The sequence below is a fragment of the Scyliorhinus canicula genome, chromosome 1, assembly GCF_902713615.1.
Source record: "Scyliorhinus canicula chromosome 1, sScyCan1.1, whole genome shotgun sequence".
NCBI lineage: Eukaryota > Metazoa > Chordata > Chondrichthyes > Carcharhiniformes > Scyliorhinidae > Scyliorhinus > Scyliorhinus canicula.
Window position 1 is genome coordinate 222,740,073 of NC_052146.1, and position 22,972 is coordinate 222,763,044.

Below are 22,972 nucleotides of genomic sequence, written 5' to 3' on the forward strand. Positions count from 1 at the left end.
AGGCAGCAGCGGGGGTGTTGAGGCAGCGGGAGGGGGTGGAGGCAGCAGCGGGGGTGTGGAGGCAGCGGGCGGGGGTGGAGGCAGCGAGAGGGTGTGGAGGCAGCAAGAGGGGTTGGAGGCAGCAGCGGGGGTGTTGAGGCAGCGGGAGGGGGTGGAGGCAGCAGCGGGGGTGGAGGCAGCAAGAGGGTGTGGAGGCAGCAAGAGGGGGTGGAGGCAGCGAGAGGGTGTGGAGGCAGCAAGAGGGGTTGGAGGCAGCAGCGGGGGTGTTGAGGCAGCGGGAGGGGGTGGAGGCAGCAGCGGGGGTGTGGAGGCAGCAAGAGGGGTTGGAGGCAGCAGCGGGGGTGTGGAGGCAGCGGGTGGGGGTGTGGAGGCGGCGAGAGGGGGTGGAGGCAGCAGCGGGGGTGTGGAGGCAGCGAGAGGGGGTGGAGGCAGCGAGAGGGGGTGGAGGCAGCAGCGGGGGTGTGGAGGCAGCGGGTGGGGGTGTGGAGGCGGCGAGAGGGGGTGGAGGCAGCAGCGGGGGTGTGGAAGCAGCGAGAGGGGGTGGAGGCAGCGGGAGGGGGTGTTGAGGCAGCGAGAGGAGGTGGAGGCAGCGAGATGGGGTGGAGGCAGCGAGATGGGGTGGAGGCAGCGAGATGGGGTGGAGGCAGCGAGAGGGGTGGAGGCAGCGAGAGGGGGTGGAGGCAGCGAGATGGGGTGGAGGCAGCGAGAGGGGTGGAGGCAGCGAGAGGGGTGGAGGCAGCGAGAGGGGATGGAGGCAGCGAGAGGGGATGGAGGCAGCGGGGAGTGCGGAGGCAGCGGGGGTGCGGACGAAGCGGGAGGGGGTGGAGGCAGTGGGAGGGGTGGAGGCAGCAGGAGGGCTTGGATGCAGTGGATGGGATTGGTGTACGCTAGTACGAGGAACATTAAAATACCCTCACCACAAACAGAATCTCTGGTTCTTTGTTCCGCAATGTGGACCAGCCATCACACTCAGTCTGCGAAGTGGACCTTTCCCCCATCACACCTAGTCCGTGTCCGGGTGTGTATGGACATGTGTCCGGGGCTGGGGCTCATCCCCTGTCTGATCGAAGGTTGGCTGCTGCGTCTGTGGTGCTGCCTCCCGCAGTGTTCAAGCACAGTGTCCTGGCATCAAAGTGTGATTGTGATGCTGGGCAATGAGCCCCACAAGTGACATGGCACACCCACCCACGGGATCCACTTGAGATGTGGGAAGAGCACACTTATCCACGATTGCTAATTTACTTCAGCCGGGCAGCCAGAGGCTTCCACAGTCAGCGGGTGCTATGGGTGGCTGGTGGGGGAGCGAGGCAGGGGTTAAGGTTGACCCCGGAACACAAACACATTGTGCAGGGGTTGGACAACGATTTGTCCTTTTTATCACTAACATTTAACTTTTTTTATTCCTTTCTTAATGTTACAAAGCCAATGTGCACAGTGGACAGAGGAAGCCCTTAATCCATCTCCTTGCTTGCTCGAAACCCATTTAAATTCAAATTGAATCCAATCCCCCACAAGAGAGACATACAAGATACAAGCTGACAAGAAAAGGCTGAGACGCAATTTTATCAACATCTCCATTTATGCATTGCTAATGCCCATCTACTTATCTCAACTAGGGGGCTATAAAAGCCTTCATTGTCCAAGCAGCTGTGCAAAATTCAAGTCCTGCATGACTGGATTAAGTGCAGATGTGGGTGGGCTGGGTGTGGGGGGTGTCTGCATCCAGTGTTCCTGGTCTCTGCCAGTTGTCGCCTGAGCCATGAGGAAAGTTCCAGCGATGGAGTGCTTTGGCAACCATAGTTTCAAAGTAATCTGTTCCTCCCGAGCGTGCTACACTTAACCACATGGCTTCGTACATTGTATTCCAAAATGATTTTTCCTGAATCAATCAATACCATCTGTTTCTGCCCTCCCCATGTCTAGGGAACCTGTTCCTCTAAACTTGACACACTAACGAAGATGCTGTTTCCAGAGATTAATTTTTAATTCACCCACTTTTCATCTGCAGGTCATGTCCTCTGGTTCCATTGCTCTAAAAGAGGTGAACTAGCTAGTCATGGTTTACATTAGCGGACGACCGGAAGCGACATTTTGGTGGAGGTCGAACGTTGGGTGATTCCTGCTAGAATCTTCGATTTTTGTACCTTTATGCCCGGTCTCAGGGGTACATGTTAGATGATTATGGTGTGGGAAGTTGTAAAGAATCAGTGGAATGTCAAAGTTCCATAAAAAAGGTCAGCGAAGGAAGGGGACAAGCGAAAGTCCACTGGCAAGTGCTGCTGTGAGTCCATCAGGAGAGAAGCTCCTGGGTGAGGTCCCAGAGGAGTGGAGAGCTGAGGGGCAGGGCTCTATCCTGGTTAGACGGGTGGGGTGCTCCCATTACGATTGAAACTCTGACCGAGATGGTATCGGGGGAGTTTGAAAGGCTGTTCACCAAACATTTTGAGGTAATCGGCGAGAAATAATGACTTCACTCAAGGAGTGGGAGGAGGAGATGTCCCGATAAAGGCGGCTTTGACGAAGACGTCGAGGCAGGTGTGGGAACAAAGAGGGAAGATGAAGGGGGTGGAAGAGGCATTATCGCAGAACAGCGACTAGTTCACCTCAAATGATGAGGAGCTGCAGAGGATGGTGCAGAGTAATAAAGGGCTCAGGGCCAAATTGGAGGACTTGGAAAACAGGTCGCGAAGACAGAACTTGGGGATCATGGGCTTGCCCGAGGAGATGGAGGGCCGGAAGCTGACTGAGTACTTTGCAGACATGTTCACAATGTTGATGGAGGAGGGGGAAGAGCCCTCCTTGTACAAAGTGGACAGAGCCCATCAGTCGTTCTGGCCGAACCCTAAACAAATGAGCCACTGAGGGCTGTGACAGTCTGCTTCCACAGCCACCAGGTGAAGGAGAAGGTTTTGAGTCGGGTGAAGGGAGAGGTGAATGGGAAGACGTTGGTGTATGTATATACAAGAATCTTACGGCAGAGTTGGTGAGAAGGCAGGCGTCCTTTTGTCAGGTGAAGGTGACACTGTACAGAAGCAACATGAGGTTTGGAGTGGTCTACCCGGCGAAGCTGAGAGTGACTCATAATTCGAAAAACTTTTATTTTGAGATGGTGGAGGAGGCGGAGGCAGTCATGAAGGCTGAAGGACTGGGACTGAGTTGAGTTTGTATTCGGATTTTGATGGTTTGGACTGGGACTTTTTTTCCGTTTTTTCTTTTTTGTTTTTTCTGCTGTTGTATTCTCCCCACTCTGGGGAATTGATTTTCACTTTTGAAGGGAGTGCGGGGTGGGGGGGTTTGGAGGATTCTGGGGTGTAGGATTGCTAATTGATTTTCTGGGAGGAAGAGGGGGCTCTGGCAGGGGTCACCCTGCTAGCAAACAAAAGTCGGCTAGTGAACGGGAGTGTGATGGGAGGGAGGGCCGCGGCCGTTGGAGCCGGTCTAGGCAGGTTTCGACAGGCCTGGGGAGTGTGAATGGTGGGGGGAGGGAATTGATACTGGGTGAGGTGTTTGCAAGAGGAAGTAGTTGGGGGGGGGGGGGGGGGGAATTCTGGGAAGAGTGTTGATGGTGACTAGATGATGGGGGGGGGGGGGGGGGGGGGGGAGTCCTGCCAGATGGGCAGGGCCTAGGGTAGTGGTAATGGTAGATAGAAGGGGAGGACGGACGGAAGGGGTAGGGGGAATAGGTTTGGGAGGCTCTGAAGGTAGTGGTGAGGGGGGAGGTTATTTTGTTTAAGGCTAAGATGGATAAGGAGGCGTGGGAGGATCGCCAACGATTGACAGAAGAGATTCCGGAAGTAGACAGGAGGTATGCAGTAGACAGTGAAGCAACTGTGCTAACCACTGTACCACCGTACTGCCCACATTATGTATTTATCTTATTTCCTATGTTTTTCATGTCTGGAGCAATCTGCATGGACTATATGCAGAATAATACTTTTCATTGTACCTTGGTACACGTGACAATAAATCTAAATCTATAAAGGGTAGGTCATGCCTATAAAACCTGATCAAGTTTTTGAAGAGTTGGCTAATGCAGTCGACAGGGATTGGTCTAAGCACATTATTTATAGAGACCTCAGGGCAGCACGGTGGTGCAATGAGTAGCACTGCTGCCTCACGGCGCTGAGGTCTCAGGTTCGATCCCGGCTCTGGGTCACTGTCTGTGTGGCGTTTGCACATTCTCCCCCTGTTTGCGTGGGTTTCGCCACCACAACCCAAAGATGTGCAGGGTAGGTGGATTGACCACGCTAAATTGCCCCTTAATTGGAAAAAATTAATTGGGTACTCTAAATTTATTAAAAAAGAAAACATTTATAGAGACTTCAGAAGATATTTGATCAAGTCCTCCACAAGAATCATAGAATCCTTACAGCGCAGAAGGAAGCTATTCGATCCATTGAGTTTGCACCGACCCTCTGAAAGAGCACCCTATCTAGACACATGCCCCCATCCTATCCTTGTAATCCAGTAACCCCACCTAACCTTTTGGACACTAAGGAGTAATTTAGCATAGCTAATACACCTAACATGTACACCTTTAGATTATGGGAGGAAACCGGAGCACCCGGAGGAAATCCACGCAGTTACAGCGAGAACGTACAACTTCCACAGTCACCCAAGGCTGGAATTGAACCCGGATCACTAGCGCTGAGACAGCAGTGCTAACCACTGTGCCATCATGCCACTCCTATAAGGAACTGTTAGCAAAAGTTGAAGCCCATGAAATTGAATTGGCAAATTGTTAACCTAGTTTGGAAATTGACTGATTGGCAGGAGACAGAGAGTAAGGATATTGGGCAGGTACTCTAATTAACAACTATCGACATCTGGTATGGGTTTATGTTGCTGCCTCAACTATTCAGTGATTTATTAGCTGCTTCAATGATGGAATAGAAAGCCACATGTCTATGTTTTCTAATTGTTTTTAGATTCAATTTTATGAGATGTGGGCTTCGTGGGCTAGGCCAGCATTTGTTGCCCATCCCTAATTGCCCATGAGAAGTTGGTGGTGAGCTGTTTTCTTGAACCGCTGCAGTCCATGTGGTGTAGGTACAGCCACTGTGCTATCAGGGAGGGAGTTCCAGGATTTTGGCCCAGCGGCAATGAAGGAATGGCAACATGTTTCCGAGTCAGGATGGTGAGTGACTTGGAGAGGAACCTCCAGGTGATGTTCCTATGTATCTGCTGCCCTTGTCCATCGAGCTGGTAGTGGTCGTGGGTTTGGAAGGCGCTGCCTAAAGAGCTTTGGTGAGTTCCTGCGATGCATCTTGTAGATGTAAACACGGCTGTAACTGTGTGTCGGTGCTGGAGTGAATAAATGTTTGTAGAAGGGGTGCCCACCCAGCAGCCTGCTTTGTCCTGGATTGTGTTGAGCTTCTCGAGTGTTGTTGGAGCTGCACTCATCTAGGCAAGTGGGTATTATTCCATCACACTCCTGACTTGTGCCTTGTAGGTGGTGGACAGGAGGTGACATATTCGGACAGGAGGTGACTTACTCACCTCAGGATTCCTAGCTTCTGACCTGCTCTTGTGGCCACAGGATTTATATGGCTAGTCCAGTTCAGTTTCTGGTCAATGGTAATCCCCAAGGTGTTGATAGTTGGGGATCCAATGATGGTAATGCTATTGAATGTCATGAGGCGATGGTTTGATTCTCTCTTATTTGAAATGGTCATTGCCTTGCACTTCTGTATGCGGTTTGCAACTTGTCAGACCAAGCCTGGATATTATGGACTGCTTCAGTGTCTGAGGAGTCGTGAATGGTGAATGCCGTGCAACCATCTGTCAACATCCCCAGATCTGACCTGGTGCTAGAAGGATGGTCATTGATGAAGCAGCTGAAGATGATTGAGCATAGAACTCTACCCTGAGAAACTCCTGCAGTGAGTTCCAGGACTGAGATGACACATAAATAGATGGCACTCTAAGCAGTACAGATGGAGGCATAAAATTGCAAAGTAGTATTAATAGATAAAGTGGATGGGCAAAACTGTGGCAAAATTATTTCCAAGTAGGCCAATGCAAGGTCATCCACTTTGGACATAAGAAGGATAGAACAAATACTTTCTAAATTAAAAGCTAGAAATAATGAGGTCCAAAGGCACTTTAGGGGCAGAGAGATGATCTAGGTGCACATATTATTAAAATTTCATGCAGAGCATAATCAAAAATCGTAATGGAATGCTGGTCTTCATATCTCAAGGACTAGAGTACAAGAGGTTAGGAGTCATGGTTCAAAATTCTAGTTAGACTACATCTAACTGGAGAACTATGAACTACACCTTAGGTAAAATATATTGGCCTTGGAGGGTGTGCAATGTAAGATACTGCAGAAAGAAACCTCAACTCCATGGGATAAATTACATAGAGAAATTATAAAAGCTCCAGTTGTAATCCCTAGAATTTAGATGATTGAGGGGCGGTTTGATCGAAGTTTCAAGATATTCAGGGAAACCACCTGGTGGACAAAGAACCATTCCTGCTGGTTGAGGAGTCCAGGACTAGGTAAGAATCTAAAATTACAGCCACAAATTTCAGGGCAAATTTAGGAACTTCTACACAGAAAGGGTGGTAGAAGTTTGAAATTTTCTTTTGCAAATAGTGACTGGTGCCAGGATAATTGATCATTTTAAATTTGAGTTTGATAACATTTCTGTTAACCAAATTATAAAGGGATGTGGGGTGTAAATATGACAAAAGTGCTGTTAGAGGCAATCACTGGAACATATATGTCCCAATGCTCTTGCTGGAGGAAAGCTAAACAGCTTGCACGAGGAACACGAGCCACCAAGTCTACCACCTTGGCTGCCTCCCAGCTCATCTGCATAGGCCAGCATACATGCAACGACTCTTAACAATGGAGAAGATCTCAGCCAAACAAGTCAATAATATTTATTATTTAACACTGCTTGAGCACATCTTATGCACACACAGCCTTCTCATTGTTGTCAAAACCACCACGTATGTGCCAGATTCGGAAGCAAGTGAATTAATTAAATTACTATAAAAAGGACTCATTTACAGATGAATTCCCTAACTTGTCGGAAAATATACTTCTCCAATCAAGATCACATTGTATCCCTTCCCTGAAATCAGGATAATGGTCGGGACCCTGTCACCGAGATCAAACCTGGGTCCCGATCTCACGCCATGGGATAGTCAACTGACTTGATTTTTAAGGATCCAAGGAAATTTGGCAAATTGGATCCAGAATTGGCTGAGTGGCAGGAAGCAGAGGGTGATAATCGAGGGGTGTATTTCTGACGGGAATCCTGTGTCCAGAGGTTTCTGCAGTGATCAGTGTTGAGGCCCTTGCTGTTTGTGGTTTATACAAATGATTTGGACATGAACGTAGGAGGATTGATCAGAAAGTTTGTGGATGATATGAAAATTGATGGAGTGTTAAATAAGCCTTGGATTACGGGAGGATATAGACAGTTGGTCAGATGAATTAATCAGTGGCAAATTCAATCCAGATATGTGTGAGGTGTTGCACTTGTGCAGAACAATTGAGGCAAAGAAATACATGATAAACGATAGGACTTGGGAAGCACTGAGGATCAGAGGGACCTTAAGGCAGCTGGGCAGGAGAATAAAGTGGTTAAGAAGGCATATGATATACTTGCCTTTAATAGCTGAGGCATGTAGTTTAAGAGCAGGAAGGTTATGCTGCAACTGCATAAAATGTTGGGTTAGGCCACAACTGCAGTACGATGTCAAGTTCTGGAATCCTCATCATAGGAGGAATGCGCTAGCACTGAAAGGGGTGCAGAGGAGATTTACCAGGATGTTGCCTGGCTGGAGAGTTATAAATTTGAAGAGATACTGGATGGGGTTGTTTTCCTTGGAGCAGAGGAGGCTGAGGGAGGATATGATTGAGAGGTATAAAATTATGAGGGACATCATAAGTAGACAGGAAGAAACTTGTCCCCTTGGTGGAAGGATCAATGACCAGGGGGCATAGATTTACGCTAAGGGATAGGAGTTTAGAGGGGATGAGAGGAAAAACCTTTTCATCCAGAGGGTGGTGGGAGTCTGGAACTCTCTGTCTGAAAAGGTGGTGGAGGCGGAGATCTTCATAGCATTTGAGAAGTATTTTGATGGGCACTTGTAAAGCCACGGCAGACAAGGCTATGGGCCAAGTGCTGGAAAATGGGTTCAAAGGTTAGGTGGTTGATTTTGACTGACACGGATGCTATGGGCCGAAGCGTCTTTCCTGTGCTGCAGGGGCAGCACGGTAGCACAGTGGTTAGCACAGTTGCTTCATAGCTCCAGCGTCCCAAGTTCGATTCCTGGCTTGGGTCACTGTCTGTGCAGAGTATGCACGTTCTCCCTGTGTCTGCGTGGGTTTCCTCCGGGTGTTCTGGTTTCTTCCCACAGTCCAAAGATGTGCCTGTTAGGTGGATTGGCCAACTAAATTGCCCATAGTGTCCAAAGGTTAGGTGGGGTTATTGGGTTACGTGTATAGGTTGGAATTGTGGGCTTAAATGGGTGCTCTTTCTAAGGGCCGGTGCAGACTCAATGAGCCGAATGGCCTCCTTCTGCACTGTAAATACTATGATCTATGACCTCGATAACTCTATGAAGGCACTTGAAATTGTAAAAGAAAAAATGGCCATAACTGCCAGACTGCCTTTGTGAAAAGGAGCTCTTCCATAGAGTGGGCTGTCGCCTCAGCTGAATCCATTTTCCATCATGAGCAATGGTGTGGCTTTTAAAAGCCACGTGGAGCACTGCACCCTCTATGCCCACCAGGAAGCTGCCTTCTTTCTCTGACTGTGTTTTGGGCATTTCGAGGGGTCCGTCTGCCAATCAGAAAATTCCAGTTGTCATGGGAGAGGGTCTTTAAAAGGCCACTTAATTGCTTAATAGGCTACTCATCTTAATAGGCCTTTCCAGACCCGACCTAGCCTCTTGGAAAACAGCCAATTAATCCAAATTCCTCCCAACACTATCCTTGGATATGTCCTGTTGCACCGGCAGGACCGTCCCAACAGAGATACCATTTGGTGATATACAGTCAGTGGGGAGTGGCTCTAGGAGATGTCAACATTAACTTCAGGTTCCAAGGAACCTCAAAGCATCAAGTGAAATATGAGCAAAGAAACCTCTTGCTGATTACCAACGACCACTCTGTCTCAGCTGATGAATCAGGGCTCCTCCATGTTGTACACTTGAATGAAACCGGAGGGTAGCAAGGGCACAGAATGCAGTGAGTGGGGCGTTAACTTCATATCCATCACCAAGAATGACTCAGTAGACCACTACTGACCACTCTGGCCCAGTCTGAGAGCATATCTACAAAACACAGATTGCTGCAGGTGGTGAGGGAACAGACAAGAAAGAAGAGCATATCTGACCTTCTCCTTACCAATTTACCTGTTGTATATTCATCTATCCGTGACAATATTGGTAGTAGAGACCATCAAACAGTTCTTGTGGAGGCAAAGTCTTGTCATCACACTGATGTTATGTGGTACTACCACTGTGCTAACTGGGACAGATTCAGATTATACCCAAGAGTTCAAAACTGTGCATCCATGAGGTTTTGTGGGTCATCAGCAGCAGAATGGTATTCAACCATAATCTATAGCCTCATGGCCCGACAGGTACCTCACTACCGTTACCATCAAGCCAAGTGACCAATTCTAGTTCAATGAAAAGGATAGGAGAGCATGCCAGGAGCAGCACCAGATGTATCAAAAACCTGGTGAAACTGAATCACAGAATTACATACATGCTAGACAGCAGAAGCAGCATGCTGTAGACGGAGCTAAGAAATCCCACAATAATCCCACTAATCATCTCAAAGCTCTGGAGCCCTGCCACATTTAGTCATGATAGGGACTGGATAATTAAACTAACCAGACTGAGAGGCTCCTCAAACATCCCCACCCTTAATGATGGCAGAGCCCAGTACATTATTGCAGAACACAAGGTTGGAGCATTTGCAACCATCTTCAACCAAAAGAACAGAGTGGGTGATCCATCTCAGCTTCCTCCTGGAGGTCCCTGGAATCACTGTCTTCAACCAATTTGATTCACTCCATGTAATATCAAGAAATGTCGGAAGCACTGGATGCAGCAAAGGTTATGGGCTTTGACACAATCCCAGCAATACTAATAAGGCAAGTGCTCTGGAACATGTGCCCCTCGCCAAACTGCTCCAGTACAGCTACAACACTGGAATCAAAGCAAACAATGTGGAAATTTGCCTCCATATGTCCTAACCACAAGTAACAAGACAAATCTAATCAGGCCAATTACTACACTAGCAATCTACTCCTAGTAGTTAGCAGAATGATGGCTGGTATTTCTGACAGGCCAATCAATCCAAAACCTCACCATTAGTCCGTTTGGGTTCTGGCAGGGCCACTTTACACCAGACCTCATAACAGCCTTGCCTCACCCTAGATGAAAGAGCTAAATTCCAGAGGTGAGGTGAGGAACTTCAAAAGTAGTATTTGATCGGCCGTGGCATCAAGGAGCCCATGCAAAATTGAAGTCAAAAGGAATCAGAGGGTAAACTCTCTACTGGTTGGTGTCATACCTAGCACATAGGAAGATGGTTATGGATGATGGGAGTCAATGACCTCAGTGCCAGGGAATCACTGCACGAGTTCCTCAAGGCAGTGTCCTTGGCCCACCCATCTTCAGCTGCTTCATCAACAACCTTCCCTCCAACAAACAGGCCAGAAGTGGGATGTTCACTGATGGTTGCATAATGTTCAGTTCTATTCGTAACTCCTCACGCACTCAGTCTGTGTCTACATGCAACACGACCTGGAAAACATTCAGGCCTGGGCTAATAAGTAGCAAGTAAAATGGCCATCTTCAACAACAGATGACATTCCAATGAGTCAATGGCATCGCCATTATTGAAACGCTAAACATGAAGGTGCTGGGAATCACCACTAACCAGAAACTTAACTGAACCAGCCACTTAAATAACGTGGCTACAAGAGAAGGTCAGAGGTGGGAATTGTGCAGCAAGTAACTCGCACCCCAAAGCCCATCTACCATCTACACATCACAGTCAGGCACATGATGAATACTCCCCACTTGCCTGGATGAGTGCAACTTCAACAACATTCACTCCATTCAATTCCAGCCACAGTGTCAGCAGTGAGTACCATCTACACAATCCATGGCACCGATTTTACAAGTCTTCATCGACATCACATTTCAAACCCAAGAACTCTGCCATCCAAAAGGATAAGTTCAACAGACACATGGGAACACCTGCAAGTTCCCGTCCAAATCACACCATCTTGACTTGGAATGATACTGCTGTTCCATTAGTGTCACTGGGTCAAAATCCTGGAACTTTCTTTCGAAGAACACTGCGGGTATGTCTACATCACTTGAGCTGCAATGGTTCAAAAAGATGGTTCACCACCACCTTCTCAAAAAAAATCACGGACGGGAAATAACACTCACAAGAATGAATAAACAAAGGCATTGTCCACCTCAGAGCAGAGGTTAAGGTGAGATTTAATAGCCATGTTCAAATTTTTGATAGTTTCTGTTTTGATAGTCTATTTTGTTTCCAGTAACATGAGGGCTGGTAAAGAGAAGACACAGATTTACATTAACTGAGAAAATAATCGGGCAACGGATAAAGAGAAATTATTTTATTTAGCAAGATGATATGATTCAAAAAGCACTACCTGAGAGGGTGAAGGAAGAATATTCAATACCAACTTACAAGGGGAATTAGATAAAAAAACGAAGAGAAAATTTTCAGGGCTATGAAGAAAAAGCAGACGAGTGGGACTAATTGGATAGATCTTTCAAATAGCTGGCACAGGCACAATGAGCCAAATGGCATCCTTCCGTGCTGTGGGGCTCTATCATCTAACAGGATATCAAGTTTTAATAGCAGCTCTAAACAGTGAACCTCAATTGTGTTACAGGGTACAAGCAACATCGTGAGTCACTTACGGGCAAACTCGATGGTCTCTCCTGCTGTAACAAGTTCAAATCTTCATGGTTGGGCTTGCTAGGTGTCAATGGTGGCACAGTGCGAGGTCCATAGCCTTCCTGAGACATATCCTGTGTAAACAAAACTCATTTTTAAAAAAAGGTTCTGTCTACCTATGAGCATGAGTCATGGGAAGCCATCAGGGTAAAAGGTCAGCAATGTAATGAGGTAACCAGCAGAGGGAAACAGTTCAACTATAGGGTCACAAAAGCAGACAAGTGATTATCTTCCGCTGCTAGACACTGTTTCCCTCAGCATAAAAACCTCCCACTGTGTAGCCCAACAGGTTGCAAGGGATTAGCAGTGATGTTTAAAACCAACAAATGCCTGAGGTTTCCTTTGAAATCTCCCCACTCCATTACAATGGGACACAAAGTTAGGCAGCTTTACAAAGGGCAAAGAAAATAAACAAGTACTGACTTTGCATCCTATCTGTTTTTCTCGATCAAGGCAAAGTGGTAAAGTAAAAAAAGTAATAAAAATAGCAATGTAATTATCTCTCAAAATCTTTTCCTCTTTACACTCCCTGGAGTGCTTATGCCTCCAAAAATAAGGTCCTCAAAAAGTACAACTTTAAAAGCATTTAAGATGCTTTAAAAGTGTGCAGACAAATATCACTGAATTCTTAGAGCTTAAAAGGGCCCTACTAAGTTTGTGTTCCAAATGCTTTCATGGAAACAACTGAGGTACCTTTGTTTCAGCACACACAAACTTAGCTCTCCATTCAAGAACCAATATGTAAAAGGCTTTGACTAAGAGTCATCCAGACTCGAAACATCAGCTCCCTTCTCTCTCCACAGATCCTGTGAGATTGATCAGTGTTTGCTGTTTTTGTTTCAGATTCCAGCATCCACCGTAATTTGCTTTTACCAATATATTACTGCCCGACTTTCGTAATGGGCCAGAATTTGCTGGAGTGGGTCCCCTAACTTGGAGTTTTCTAACCCTTGCCCTTAAACTCAAAAATGTTTTTGCACTGATGATTTCTGGATTTTTCAGCCAGAGGTCAGCAAGGTCAACAGGGCATCTGGGACCTTGGTGAATAATAACAGCAATGGTCTATCTCCTAAACCAAGAAGTAGGAATAATGGTGAAGAAGATAGCAGATATTGTGAGTGAAATAGAGAGGGAAAAGTTCATAGAGTTTGTAAAATGTATACAAGAGAACGTTTTAGCTCAACATGTGGAGGGTCCAACAAGGGATGGTGCAGTGTTGGAGCTAATTCTGCGGAATGGAGCCAGACAGATGGTTGACGTGATGGCGGGGGAGCATTTTAGTGATAGCGACCACAACATGGTGCAATTTATGTTTGTTATGGACAAGGAAAGAGACAAATTGCAGAATAAGGTCTTGGATCGGAGGAGAGCAGACGTCAGTAAAATAAGGCAGGATCTGCCCAAGGTAGATTGGAACAAGTTACAGGTGGGACGATCTACAGAAGAGGAGTGGGGGGGGGGGGGGGGGGGGGGTGTTCAAAGAGGAAATGGGAAGGGTATAAGCCCAATATGTTCCTTCTAGGGTAATAGGAAGGAATAACAAGCCCAGAGAACCATGGATAACCAGAGGTATTCAGGATACAATGAGAAAGAAGAGAGAGGCTTTTAATAAGTACAAGGGGTAAAAATTAACAGAAGCATCAGTGGAATACAGAAAGTGCAGGATGGAGCTGAAGAAAACAATCAGGAGCGCAAAGAGGGGATATGAGAAAGCTCTAGCTGGTAAAAGTAGGGGAAATCCTAATATATTCTACATCAATGGGAAGAGGATAACTAAGGAAAAAGTAGGGCCCATTAGGGACCATGGGGGGGAATCTGTGGGTGGAGCCTGAGGACATTGGTAAGGCATTAAATTAATATTTCACATCTGTCTTCACCTAAGAGAATGAGGAAGCAGATATGGAACTCGGGGAGAGACACTGTGAGGTTATTGAGTAAGTTGTCATATGAAGGCACAAGGTATTGGAGGTGTTGGCAGGCTTTAAAGTGGAGGAATCTCCAGGTCTGGACGAATTGTGTCCCAGGTTGCTGTGGGAGTATATCGCAGGGGCCCTGATCCAAATATTTAATTCTTCTCTGGCCACGGGAGAGATGCCAGAGGACTGGAGAACCGCGAATGTGGTCCCACTATTTAAGAAAGGCTGGAGGGATAAGACAGGGAACTACAGGCCAGTGAGTCTCCCGTCAGTGGTGGGGAAACTAATGGAGAAAATTCTGAAGGACAGAATCTATCTCCACTTGGAGAGGCAAGGTCTGATCAGGAATAGTCTGCATGGCTTTGTCAGAGGGTCATGCCTTACAAATTTAATTGAACTTTTTGAGCATGTGACCAGGTGTGTAAATGAGGGTAGTGCAGTTGATGTAGTTTACATGGATTTCAGCAAAACCTGACAAGGTCCCATATGGGAGACTTATAAAGAAGGCAAATGCACATGGGATACCCAGGGTAACTTGATAAGGTGGATTCAAAATTGGCTTAGTTGTAGGAGACAGAGGGTGACGACAGATGGCTGCTCCAGTGACTGGAAGCCAGTGTCCAGTGGCGTACTACAGGGTCTGTGCTGGGTCCCCTATTGATTATCATTTATATAAACAACATAGATGACAATGTGGAGGGTAGGATTAGTAAGTCTGCGGATGACACAAAGATTGGCAGAGTGGTTAACAGAGAGGTTGAGTGTCTTGGGTTACAAGAAGATATAGACGGAATGGTCAAATGGGCAGAAAAGTGGCAGATGGCATTTAATCCTGAAAAGTGTGAGGTGACACACTTTGGAAGGAGCAATTTGACAAGGGAATGCTTAATGAATGGCACAACACTGGGAAGTCCTGAGGAACAAAGAGACCTTGGCGTGTTTGTAAATAGATCTCTGAAGGGAGAAGGGCAGGTTAATAGGGTAGTGAAAAAGGCATATGATTGCCTTTATCAATCATGGCATAGATTACAAATGCAAGGAAGTCTTGTTGAGTTATATAGAACATTAGTGAGGCCACAACTGGTAAACTGTGTGCAGTTTTGGTCTCCACATTATAGGAAGTATGTGATTGCACTGGAGCGGGTGCAAAGACGTTTCGCCAGGATGTTGCCTGGGATGCAGCATTTTAGTTATGAGGTTGGATAGGCTTGGGTTGTTTTCGCTGGAGCAGAGAAGACTGAGGGGCAACCTGGAAAGGGTGGATAGGGAACAGCTGTTCCCGGAGTTGAAAGGTCGGTTACGAGGGGACACAAGTTCAAGGTGAGGGGTGGGAGGTTATGGGGGGATCTGAGGAAAAATCTTTTTACACAGAGGGTGGTGACGGTCTGGAACGCACTGCCCAGAGGGGCAGGTTGCCTCGTATCCTTTAAAAAGTACCTGGATGAGTACTTGGCATATCTTAACATTCGAGACTATGGGCCAAGTGCTGGCAAATGGGATTAGGATTGGCAGATCAGGTGCCTTTGATGCAGTGTTGCAGACTTGATGGGCCAAAGGGCCTTTGCTGCACTGTATTTTTTTGTGATTCTGTGAAAAGCAGTTCATCTACATATGCAGCAATAACTGCATAGCATTCAGGCTTGGGCTGAAAAGTGGCAAGTAACATACATGTCACACAGTGCCGGGCAATGACCATCTCCAAAAACAGAGTATCCAACCATCTCCCCATGATATTGAATGGTATTATCATCCCTGAATCCCCCTCTATACTGAAGGTTACCAATGGCCGGAAACCAAACTAGAGCAGACACTTAAATGCTGTGGCTACAAGAGCAGGTATTGTACTGCAGGAAACTCCACCTACCAACTCCCAAGCCTGTCCACCATCTACAAGGATGGCATCAGGAGTGTGATGGAATACTCTTTACTTTCCTCGGAGTGCAGCTCCAACAACACTCAAGCAGCTCAACACCAACCAGAATGAAGCAGCAAGTTATGGACCATTATTTATGATAGCAATTCACGTCCTCGGCAAGGCTGTCGCTAGAAACTACTGAGAGCCTATTTCATATCAGAGGCCGAATGGCCTCTTCTGCACTGTCGGCATTTCTTTGGATTCTACGGGTTTGAAACTGATGTCATCAATGCCAAGATGTAATTTTTTATGTTTCATGTAAAGTGAGTCCTGCACGTTCGTCTGCCCAGCAGCAGCAACAAGACAGAAAACAAGAACTCACAAGAGGCCATGGTAAGTTTAAAACATTCCTTGTCTTTGAACTCTGTGAGGGCCAGCAGGAGGAGGATTGTCTACCCCAACAGTAAACCCCAGGAGTTCAGATTGTCCGCTAATGGTCACGGAGGGAGAGGACAAATGAACAAAAATCCGTAATTCCCTTCCCTTACTATCCTCAATCAGTGTAGTTGTTTCAATAATAATAATCTTTACTAGTGTCACAAGTAGGCTTACATTAACGCTGCAATGAAATTACTGTGAAAATCCCCTAGTCACCACACTCCGGCACCTGTTCGGGTATAAAGAGAAAATTCAGAATGTCCAATCCACCTAACCTGCACATCTTTGGACTGTGGGAGGAAACCGAGGCACCCACAAGAAACCCACGCTGACACGGGGAGAACGTGCAGACTCCGCACAGTGACCAAAACCAGCAATCAAACCCGGGTGTTTTTAAAAAGTAGATGATATTCCTTAATCCACTTTAGAATGTGATCAATGTTGAAGAACCAGCAGCAGACTTTAATGGATTTAAATAAAGAGGATTATTGATTCACACAAGCACCCCAAAAATCAAAAAGATATCTCAGTCCCACACCACACATTCAAGAAAGATACACAAATGAAGATGAACATCGGAACAAGGAGCAGGAGTAAGCCATTCATCCCTCAAGCCTGTCCGCCATTTAATAAGCTCATGGTTGATCTGATAATAAACACAAATCTGTATCCCGTCAACCCTCAATAACTTAGTGCTTACCAATAATCTATCCAGCTCTGCCTTAAAAATATTGACTCTGCTTCCATCACCTACTTAGGAAGAGAGTTCCAAAGACTTACTATCCTCTGAGTGAAAAGATTTTGCCTCACATCTGTTTTAAATGGGTGACCCCTTATTTCTAAACAATGAGCCCTAGTTCTAGATTCACACTCAAGATGAAACATCCTCTCCATGTCCACTCTATCAATACCCATCAGAATCCTATAAGTTTCAGTCAAATCCCCTCTGAATCTTCTCCAGCAAATACAAGCCTCACTTGTCCAACCTTTCCTCATAAGATAACCCACCCACTCCAGGTATTACAAAGAACAAAGAACATATAGTGCAGAAGGAGGTTCATTAAGTGAGTCTGCACCGACCCACTTAAGCCCTCACTTCCACCCTATCCCCGTAACCCAATAACTACTCCTAACCTTTTTGGTCACGAAGGGCAATTTAGCATGGCCAATCCATCTAACCTGCACGTCTTTGGACTGTGGGAGGAAACCGGAGCACCCGGAGGAAACCCACGCAGGCACAGGGAGAATGTGCAGACTCCGCACAGACAGTGACCCAGCGGGGAATTGAACCTGGGACCCTGGCGCTGTGAAGCTACAGTACTATCCACTTGTGCTACTGTGTAAATCTTCTCTGAACTGTTTATAACATATTTACATCTTTCCTTAAATAAGGTGACCAAAAAAGGCCCTCCAAGCCTGCGCCGACCATGCTGCCCGTCTAAACTAAAATTTTCTACATTTCCGAGGTCCCTATCTTTCAAAAGCATCCTATTGGATTGGATTTGTTTATTGTCACGTGTACCGAGATACAGTGAAATGTATTTTTCTGCAAGCAGCTCAACAGATCATTAGAAAAGGGAATTAAACAAAATTCAAGAAAATACAAGAAAATACATGAGAATACGTAATAGGGCAACACAAGATATACAATGTAACTACGTAAGCATTTGCATCGGTTGAAGCATACAGGGTGTAGTGTTAATGAGGTCAGTCAATAAGAGGGTCATTTAGGAGTCTGGTGACAGTGGGGAAGAAGCTGTGTTTGAGTCTGTTCGTGCGTGTTCTCAGACTTCTGTATCTCCTGCCCGATAGAAGAAGTTGGAAAAGTAAGCCGGGTGGGAGGGATCCTTGATTATGCTGCCCGCTTTCCCCCGGCAGCGGGAGGTGTAGATGGAATCAATGGATGGGAGGCAAGTTTGTGTGATGGACTGGGCGGTATTCACGACTCTCTGAAGTTCCTTGCGGTCCTGGGCCGAACAGTTGCCATACCAGGCTGTGATGCAGCCCGATAGGATGCTTTCTATAGTGCATCTGTAAAAGTTGGTAAGGGTTAATGTGGACATGCTGAATTTCCTTAGTTTCCTGAGGAAGTATAGGCACTGTTGTGCTTTCTTGATGATAGCGTCGACGTGAGTGGACCAGGATAGATTTTTGGTGATGTGCACCCCTAGGAATTTGAAACTGCTAACCATCTCCACCTCGGCTCCGTTGATGCTGACAGGGGCGTGTACAGTACTTTGCTTCCTGAAGTCGATGACCAGCTCTTTAGTTTTGCTGGCATTGAGGGAGAGATTGTTGTCGTTACACTACTCCACTAGGTTCTCTATCTCCCTCCTGTATTCGGACTCGTCGTTATTCGAGATCCGGCCCACTGTGGTCGTATCGTCAGCAAACTTGTAGATGGAGTTGGAACCAAGTTTTGCCATGCAGTCGTGTTTTTACAGGGAGTAGAGTAGAGGGCTAAGTACGCAGCCTTGAGGGGCACCGGTATTGAGGACTATTGTGGAGGAGGTGTTGGTGTTCATTCTTACTGACTGTGGTCTGTTGGTCAGAAAGTCAAGGATCCAGTTGCAGAGTGGAGAGCCAAGTCCTAGATTTTGGAGCTTTGATATGAGCTTGGCTGGGATTATGGTGTTGAAGGCGGAGCTGTAGTCAATAAATAGGAGTCTGATGTAGGTGTCCTTGTTTTCGAGATGCTCTAGGGATGAGTGTAGGGCCAGGGAAATGGCGTCTGATGTGGACCGGTTGCGACGGTATGCGAATTGAAGTGGGTCGAGGCGTTCCGGCAGTATGGAGGTGATGCGCTTCATGATCAGCCTCTTGAAGCACTTCATTACAACTGACGTCAGGGCCACCGGGCGGTAGTCATTGAGGCATGTTGCCTGGTGGCCCTGACGTCAGTTGTAATGAAGTGCTTCGAGAGGCTGATCATGAAGCGCATCACCTCCATACTCCCATACTCCATAGTCGTATCTGGCTGCATCACAGATTGGTATGGCAACAGCTCGGCCCAAGACCGCAAGAAACAACAGAATTGTGAACACAGCCCAGTCCATCACACAAACACAGCCCAGTCCATCACTGACGTTTTGGCCTTTGCTTCCCTGGTGACCCGGAGACGGATTCTGCTGGAATGGAGGGACTCGGAGCTCCCAAGGTCGGGAGTATGGGTAAACGGCATGGCGAAAACATTGCCAAATGGAACCCCCTTTCACACATAGTAGAGGCCCTTCTAGTAATTGCAATAATCTACAGTGTCATTCAGACACTCCGACTCCATAAGTGGCGAGCAAAAGCCTCCCGCTCCCCAATATATACAGTCCAATCCCCCTTCTTTGGAATTCAACAAAATTGAACTCGTGTAACAATCGCTGCTAAAAATAAACCATGTACCTCTTTAACTTTATTAGGATTAAGTAGAAATGTGATGCTGCTGTTTTAAATTTTGTACTGTATACAAGTTATTTGATATTTACCAGCAGCATGAGAGTAACTTAGATAGCGTTAGCTAGAGATCAACTGTACGGATAAATTAAATGTTATAGTAACCTAAATTACAGTGACCGTTAGAGATGAATTAATTTATGAATGTATTAATGGAATATTAGGTAAATGTCCCAAACCATAAGACAGAGTAGAGTAGAACCTTGCCTTGGCTAAGGGTGACTGGTCCACCAAGGATGAACAGGGATCAAGCGTGATCCACCACGCTTCGCGTTCAGGATCAAAAGGACGGAATGTAGCCATCTAAGATGGCCACCTGCAAAAGACCATGAGAATTATGACCAACCCAGGACTCAGACAGATACACAGCCCATGTGTATCTAAAACACAGGTAACCAGACCTAACCGAAACCCCCACTCGTTTACATTTCAATGGCCCATTTTCCCAGGACAATAGAACTCCAATTAAGCAACCGGTACAGCCACAGACTGATCGGCGCCACTCCCTTGCTCAGAAAGCACAACCGCTAAGGACCCGCCCAGCTACCAAGGAACCCGTCCCTTCATTGGCCGAAATCGAAGAGAATGATCAGAGCCCTGTCGAACTATTGGGTCCAAGGTTAAGGAGCGCCCCAAAGAGCGCAAAATCCCAGAGGGATAAAAGAGAGCACAGCCATGTGTTCTCCCTCTTTTGGATCCGACCTGTGCCACCCAATTGCAGCAGGGACAGCCAGTTAAGGTCAAGACCAACGGTCGCTACCTGACGGATGAGCCCAGCAGAGACAGAGCCACTTTCTTCAAACCAGCCAAGTGAAATCCAGATAAAAGCCTTTATCCATTTGCACAGTGCCGGTCGCCCTGAAGTTAAGTATAGGTTATTGTAGCTGATAGGTGTAGTTTGACTCGTAGCAGATATTGTGTTTGCAAGTTGGGATAACTCGTGTATGTAAATAAACCATCTTTTAAACTAACTAACTGGTTTCATGGTCATTTGATCGATATAAGGGAAAGGCTTGTGGTTCACCGAGATAAATAAATAGAGCAACACTTCTATGCCTTCCCACTTTTCACCCCTGCTCCCCATCCCCCCCCCCCCCCCCCCCCCCTTGCTGACTGACTAATTTTTGTTAAAGAAGTCGATGAACGGCGGTCACCTGCGAGAAAACCCCTGTAACGAATCACTTAAGACAAAATTGATTTTCTCCAACCTGGGAAACCAAGCCATGTCACTTACCCATACTCCCGACTTTGGGGGCTCCGAGTCCTCCATTCCAGCAGAATCCGTCTCTGGGTCACCAGGGAAGCAAAGACCAAAACGTCGGCCACTTTCCCCCACTGGGCTCCCTGAACTTCTAACACTCCGAATATCACCACCTCTGGACTCGGAGTCACCCTCCCTTGCAGGACTTCAGACATGATATGCGCAACCTCCTGCCAAAAGCCCCTCAATCTTGGACACGGCCAGGCCAGAACATGTGCACACAATTGGCAGGACCTCCCCCACAGTGCCCAGACCTGTCCTCCACCTTCTCAAAAAACCTGCTTATCCGGGCCACAGTCATATGAGCCCTGAGGACCACCTTGAATTGGATCAGGCTGAACCTGGCACACGTTCCCTCTCCGCAGGGCCTCCTCCCATAGACCAACCTCCAACTCTTCTTCCCACTTCCTCTTCACCTCCCCTATTGGAACTCCTTCCCACTCCATCAGTTCCTGATATACCTCCAAGACCCTCCCCTTCCCGACTCCTGATTTTGACATCACCTTGTGTCTATGTATTTACATTGTGTATTTATCGTATGTCCTATATTTTTTCAGGTACGGAACTATCTACCTGGACTGTACGCAGAACAATACTTTTCACTGTACCTCGGTACACGTGACAATAAATCCAAATCTAACAATCCTAGCCTTCATTTAAAGGCCGACACGCTATCTGTCTACCTAATTGGTGCAATTATCTGCGAGCATCTCCACTTCTGATCTTATGATGGAGGGAAGGTCATTAATGAGGGCAGCACGGTTGCATAAGTGGATAGCACTGTGGCTTCACAGCGCCAGGATCCCAGGTTCGATTCCCTGCTGGGTCACTGTCTGTGCGGAGTCTGCACATTCTCCCCGTGTTTGCATTGGTTTCCTCCAGGTGCTCTGGTCTCCTCCCACAGTCCAAAGACGTGCAGGTGAGGTGGATTGGCCATGATAAATTGCCCTTAGTGACCAAAAAGGTTAGGAGGGTTTATTGGGTTACGGGGATAGGGTGGAAGTGAGGGCTTGAGTGGGTCGGTGCAGACTCGATGTGCCGAATGGCTTCCTTCTGCACTGTATGTTCTAAGTACTATGTACTAAGTGCTATGGTGAAGCAGTGGAAAATGCTTGGACCTATACGGTGCCCTAAGGAACTCCTGCACTGTGTCCTGGAGCTGAGATGGTTGACCTCCGACGTCCATGATCATTTTCTTTTGTGCTAAATATGACTCCAACCAATGGAGTGTACCCACACTCCTCAATTCCAATAACCTCAATTTTGCTGGGACAACTTGATGCTGTACAAAGTTAAATGCTGCCTTGATGTCTTACCTTGCCTAGTCAGTGAAGGTCTTCTGTCTATGCTGAGACCAAGGTTGTAATGAGGTCAGGAGTCAAGTGGACCTGGCAAAACGCAAACTGAGCAGCGGTGAGCAGGTCACTGTGTGCATGTGTTACTGGATTTGAATTTTTGACAAAAAATTCTGTCATTTTGCTGATGATCAAGAGTAGACAGATGGGGCTATAATTTGCCTGATTGCATTTATCCTGCTTTTTGACGATAGGACACACCTGGGTGGGTGTGTAGCCGAGTTCAAAATTTGTCGATAACACAATGTTTTGGGAAGTTACAAACAGTGAGATGATACTAATCAACTACAACAGGACATAGATAGGCTAGCAGAACAGTGCCACATAGCCTGTATTGCAACTCTCTGCCATTTGACAAAACACAATACCTAACACTCATTTGTACTACATTCCACCTGCCACTTTTCTAGTCCGACCACCAGTCTGAAAAACAATGATTTACCACAACGCACTGTTTTCTGTACTTAAGCCAACCTAAAAGACCCTTTATCAAGATTGAAGTGAGATTTAAAAAATATATCTGATCTTTTAAAATCCTGCTTCCATGCATATGCATTTAAAGATTACTTCAAAATAGCCAACTTTCAAACAGAGGACAATTGGGGATGATTATGATTCCGGTCCCTGGAGAGGGTAAGGGTACTTTGCATTAAGTGCTGAAGAATGTAGTAGCCTGTTCTACATTGCACAACTTTGCCCTGCAGAATAGACTGATTATGTTCT

At 46.7% G+C, this 22,972-nt stretch overlaps 1 protein-coding gene across 1 annotated transcript in view; it reads right to left on the bottom strand.

Moving 5' to 3' along the window:
- arid1b (AT rich interactive domain 1B (SWI1-like)) overlaps positions 1-22,972 on the bottom strand; it is a 633,019-nt gene that overhangs the window by 369,028 nt on the left and 241,019 nt on the right. Inside the window, exon 4 of the mRNA XM_038808360.1 lies at positions 11,944-12,054. Within this exon, the coding sequence (XP_038664288.1) occupies positions 11,944-12,054 (111 nt within the window). The remainder of the gene's footprint in view (positions 1-11,943; positions 12,055-22,972) is intronic.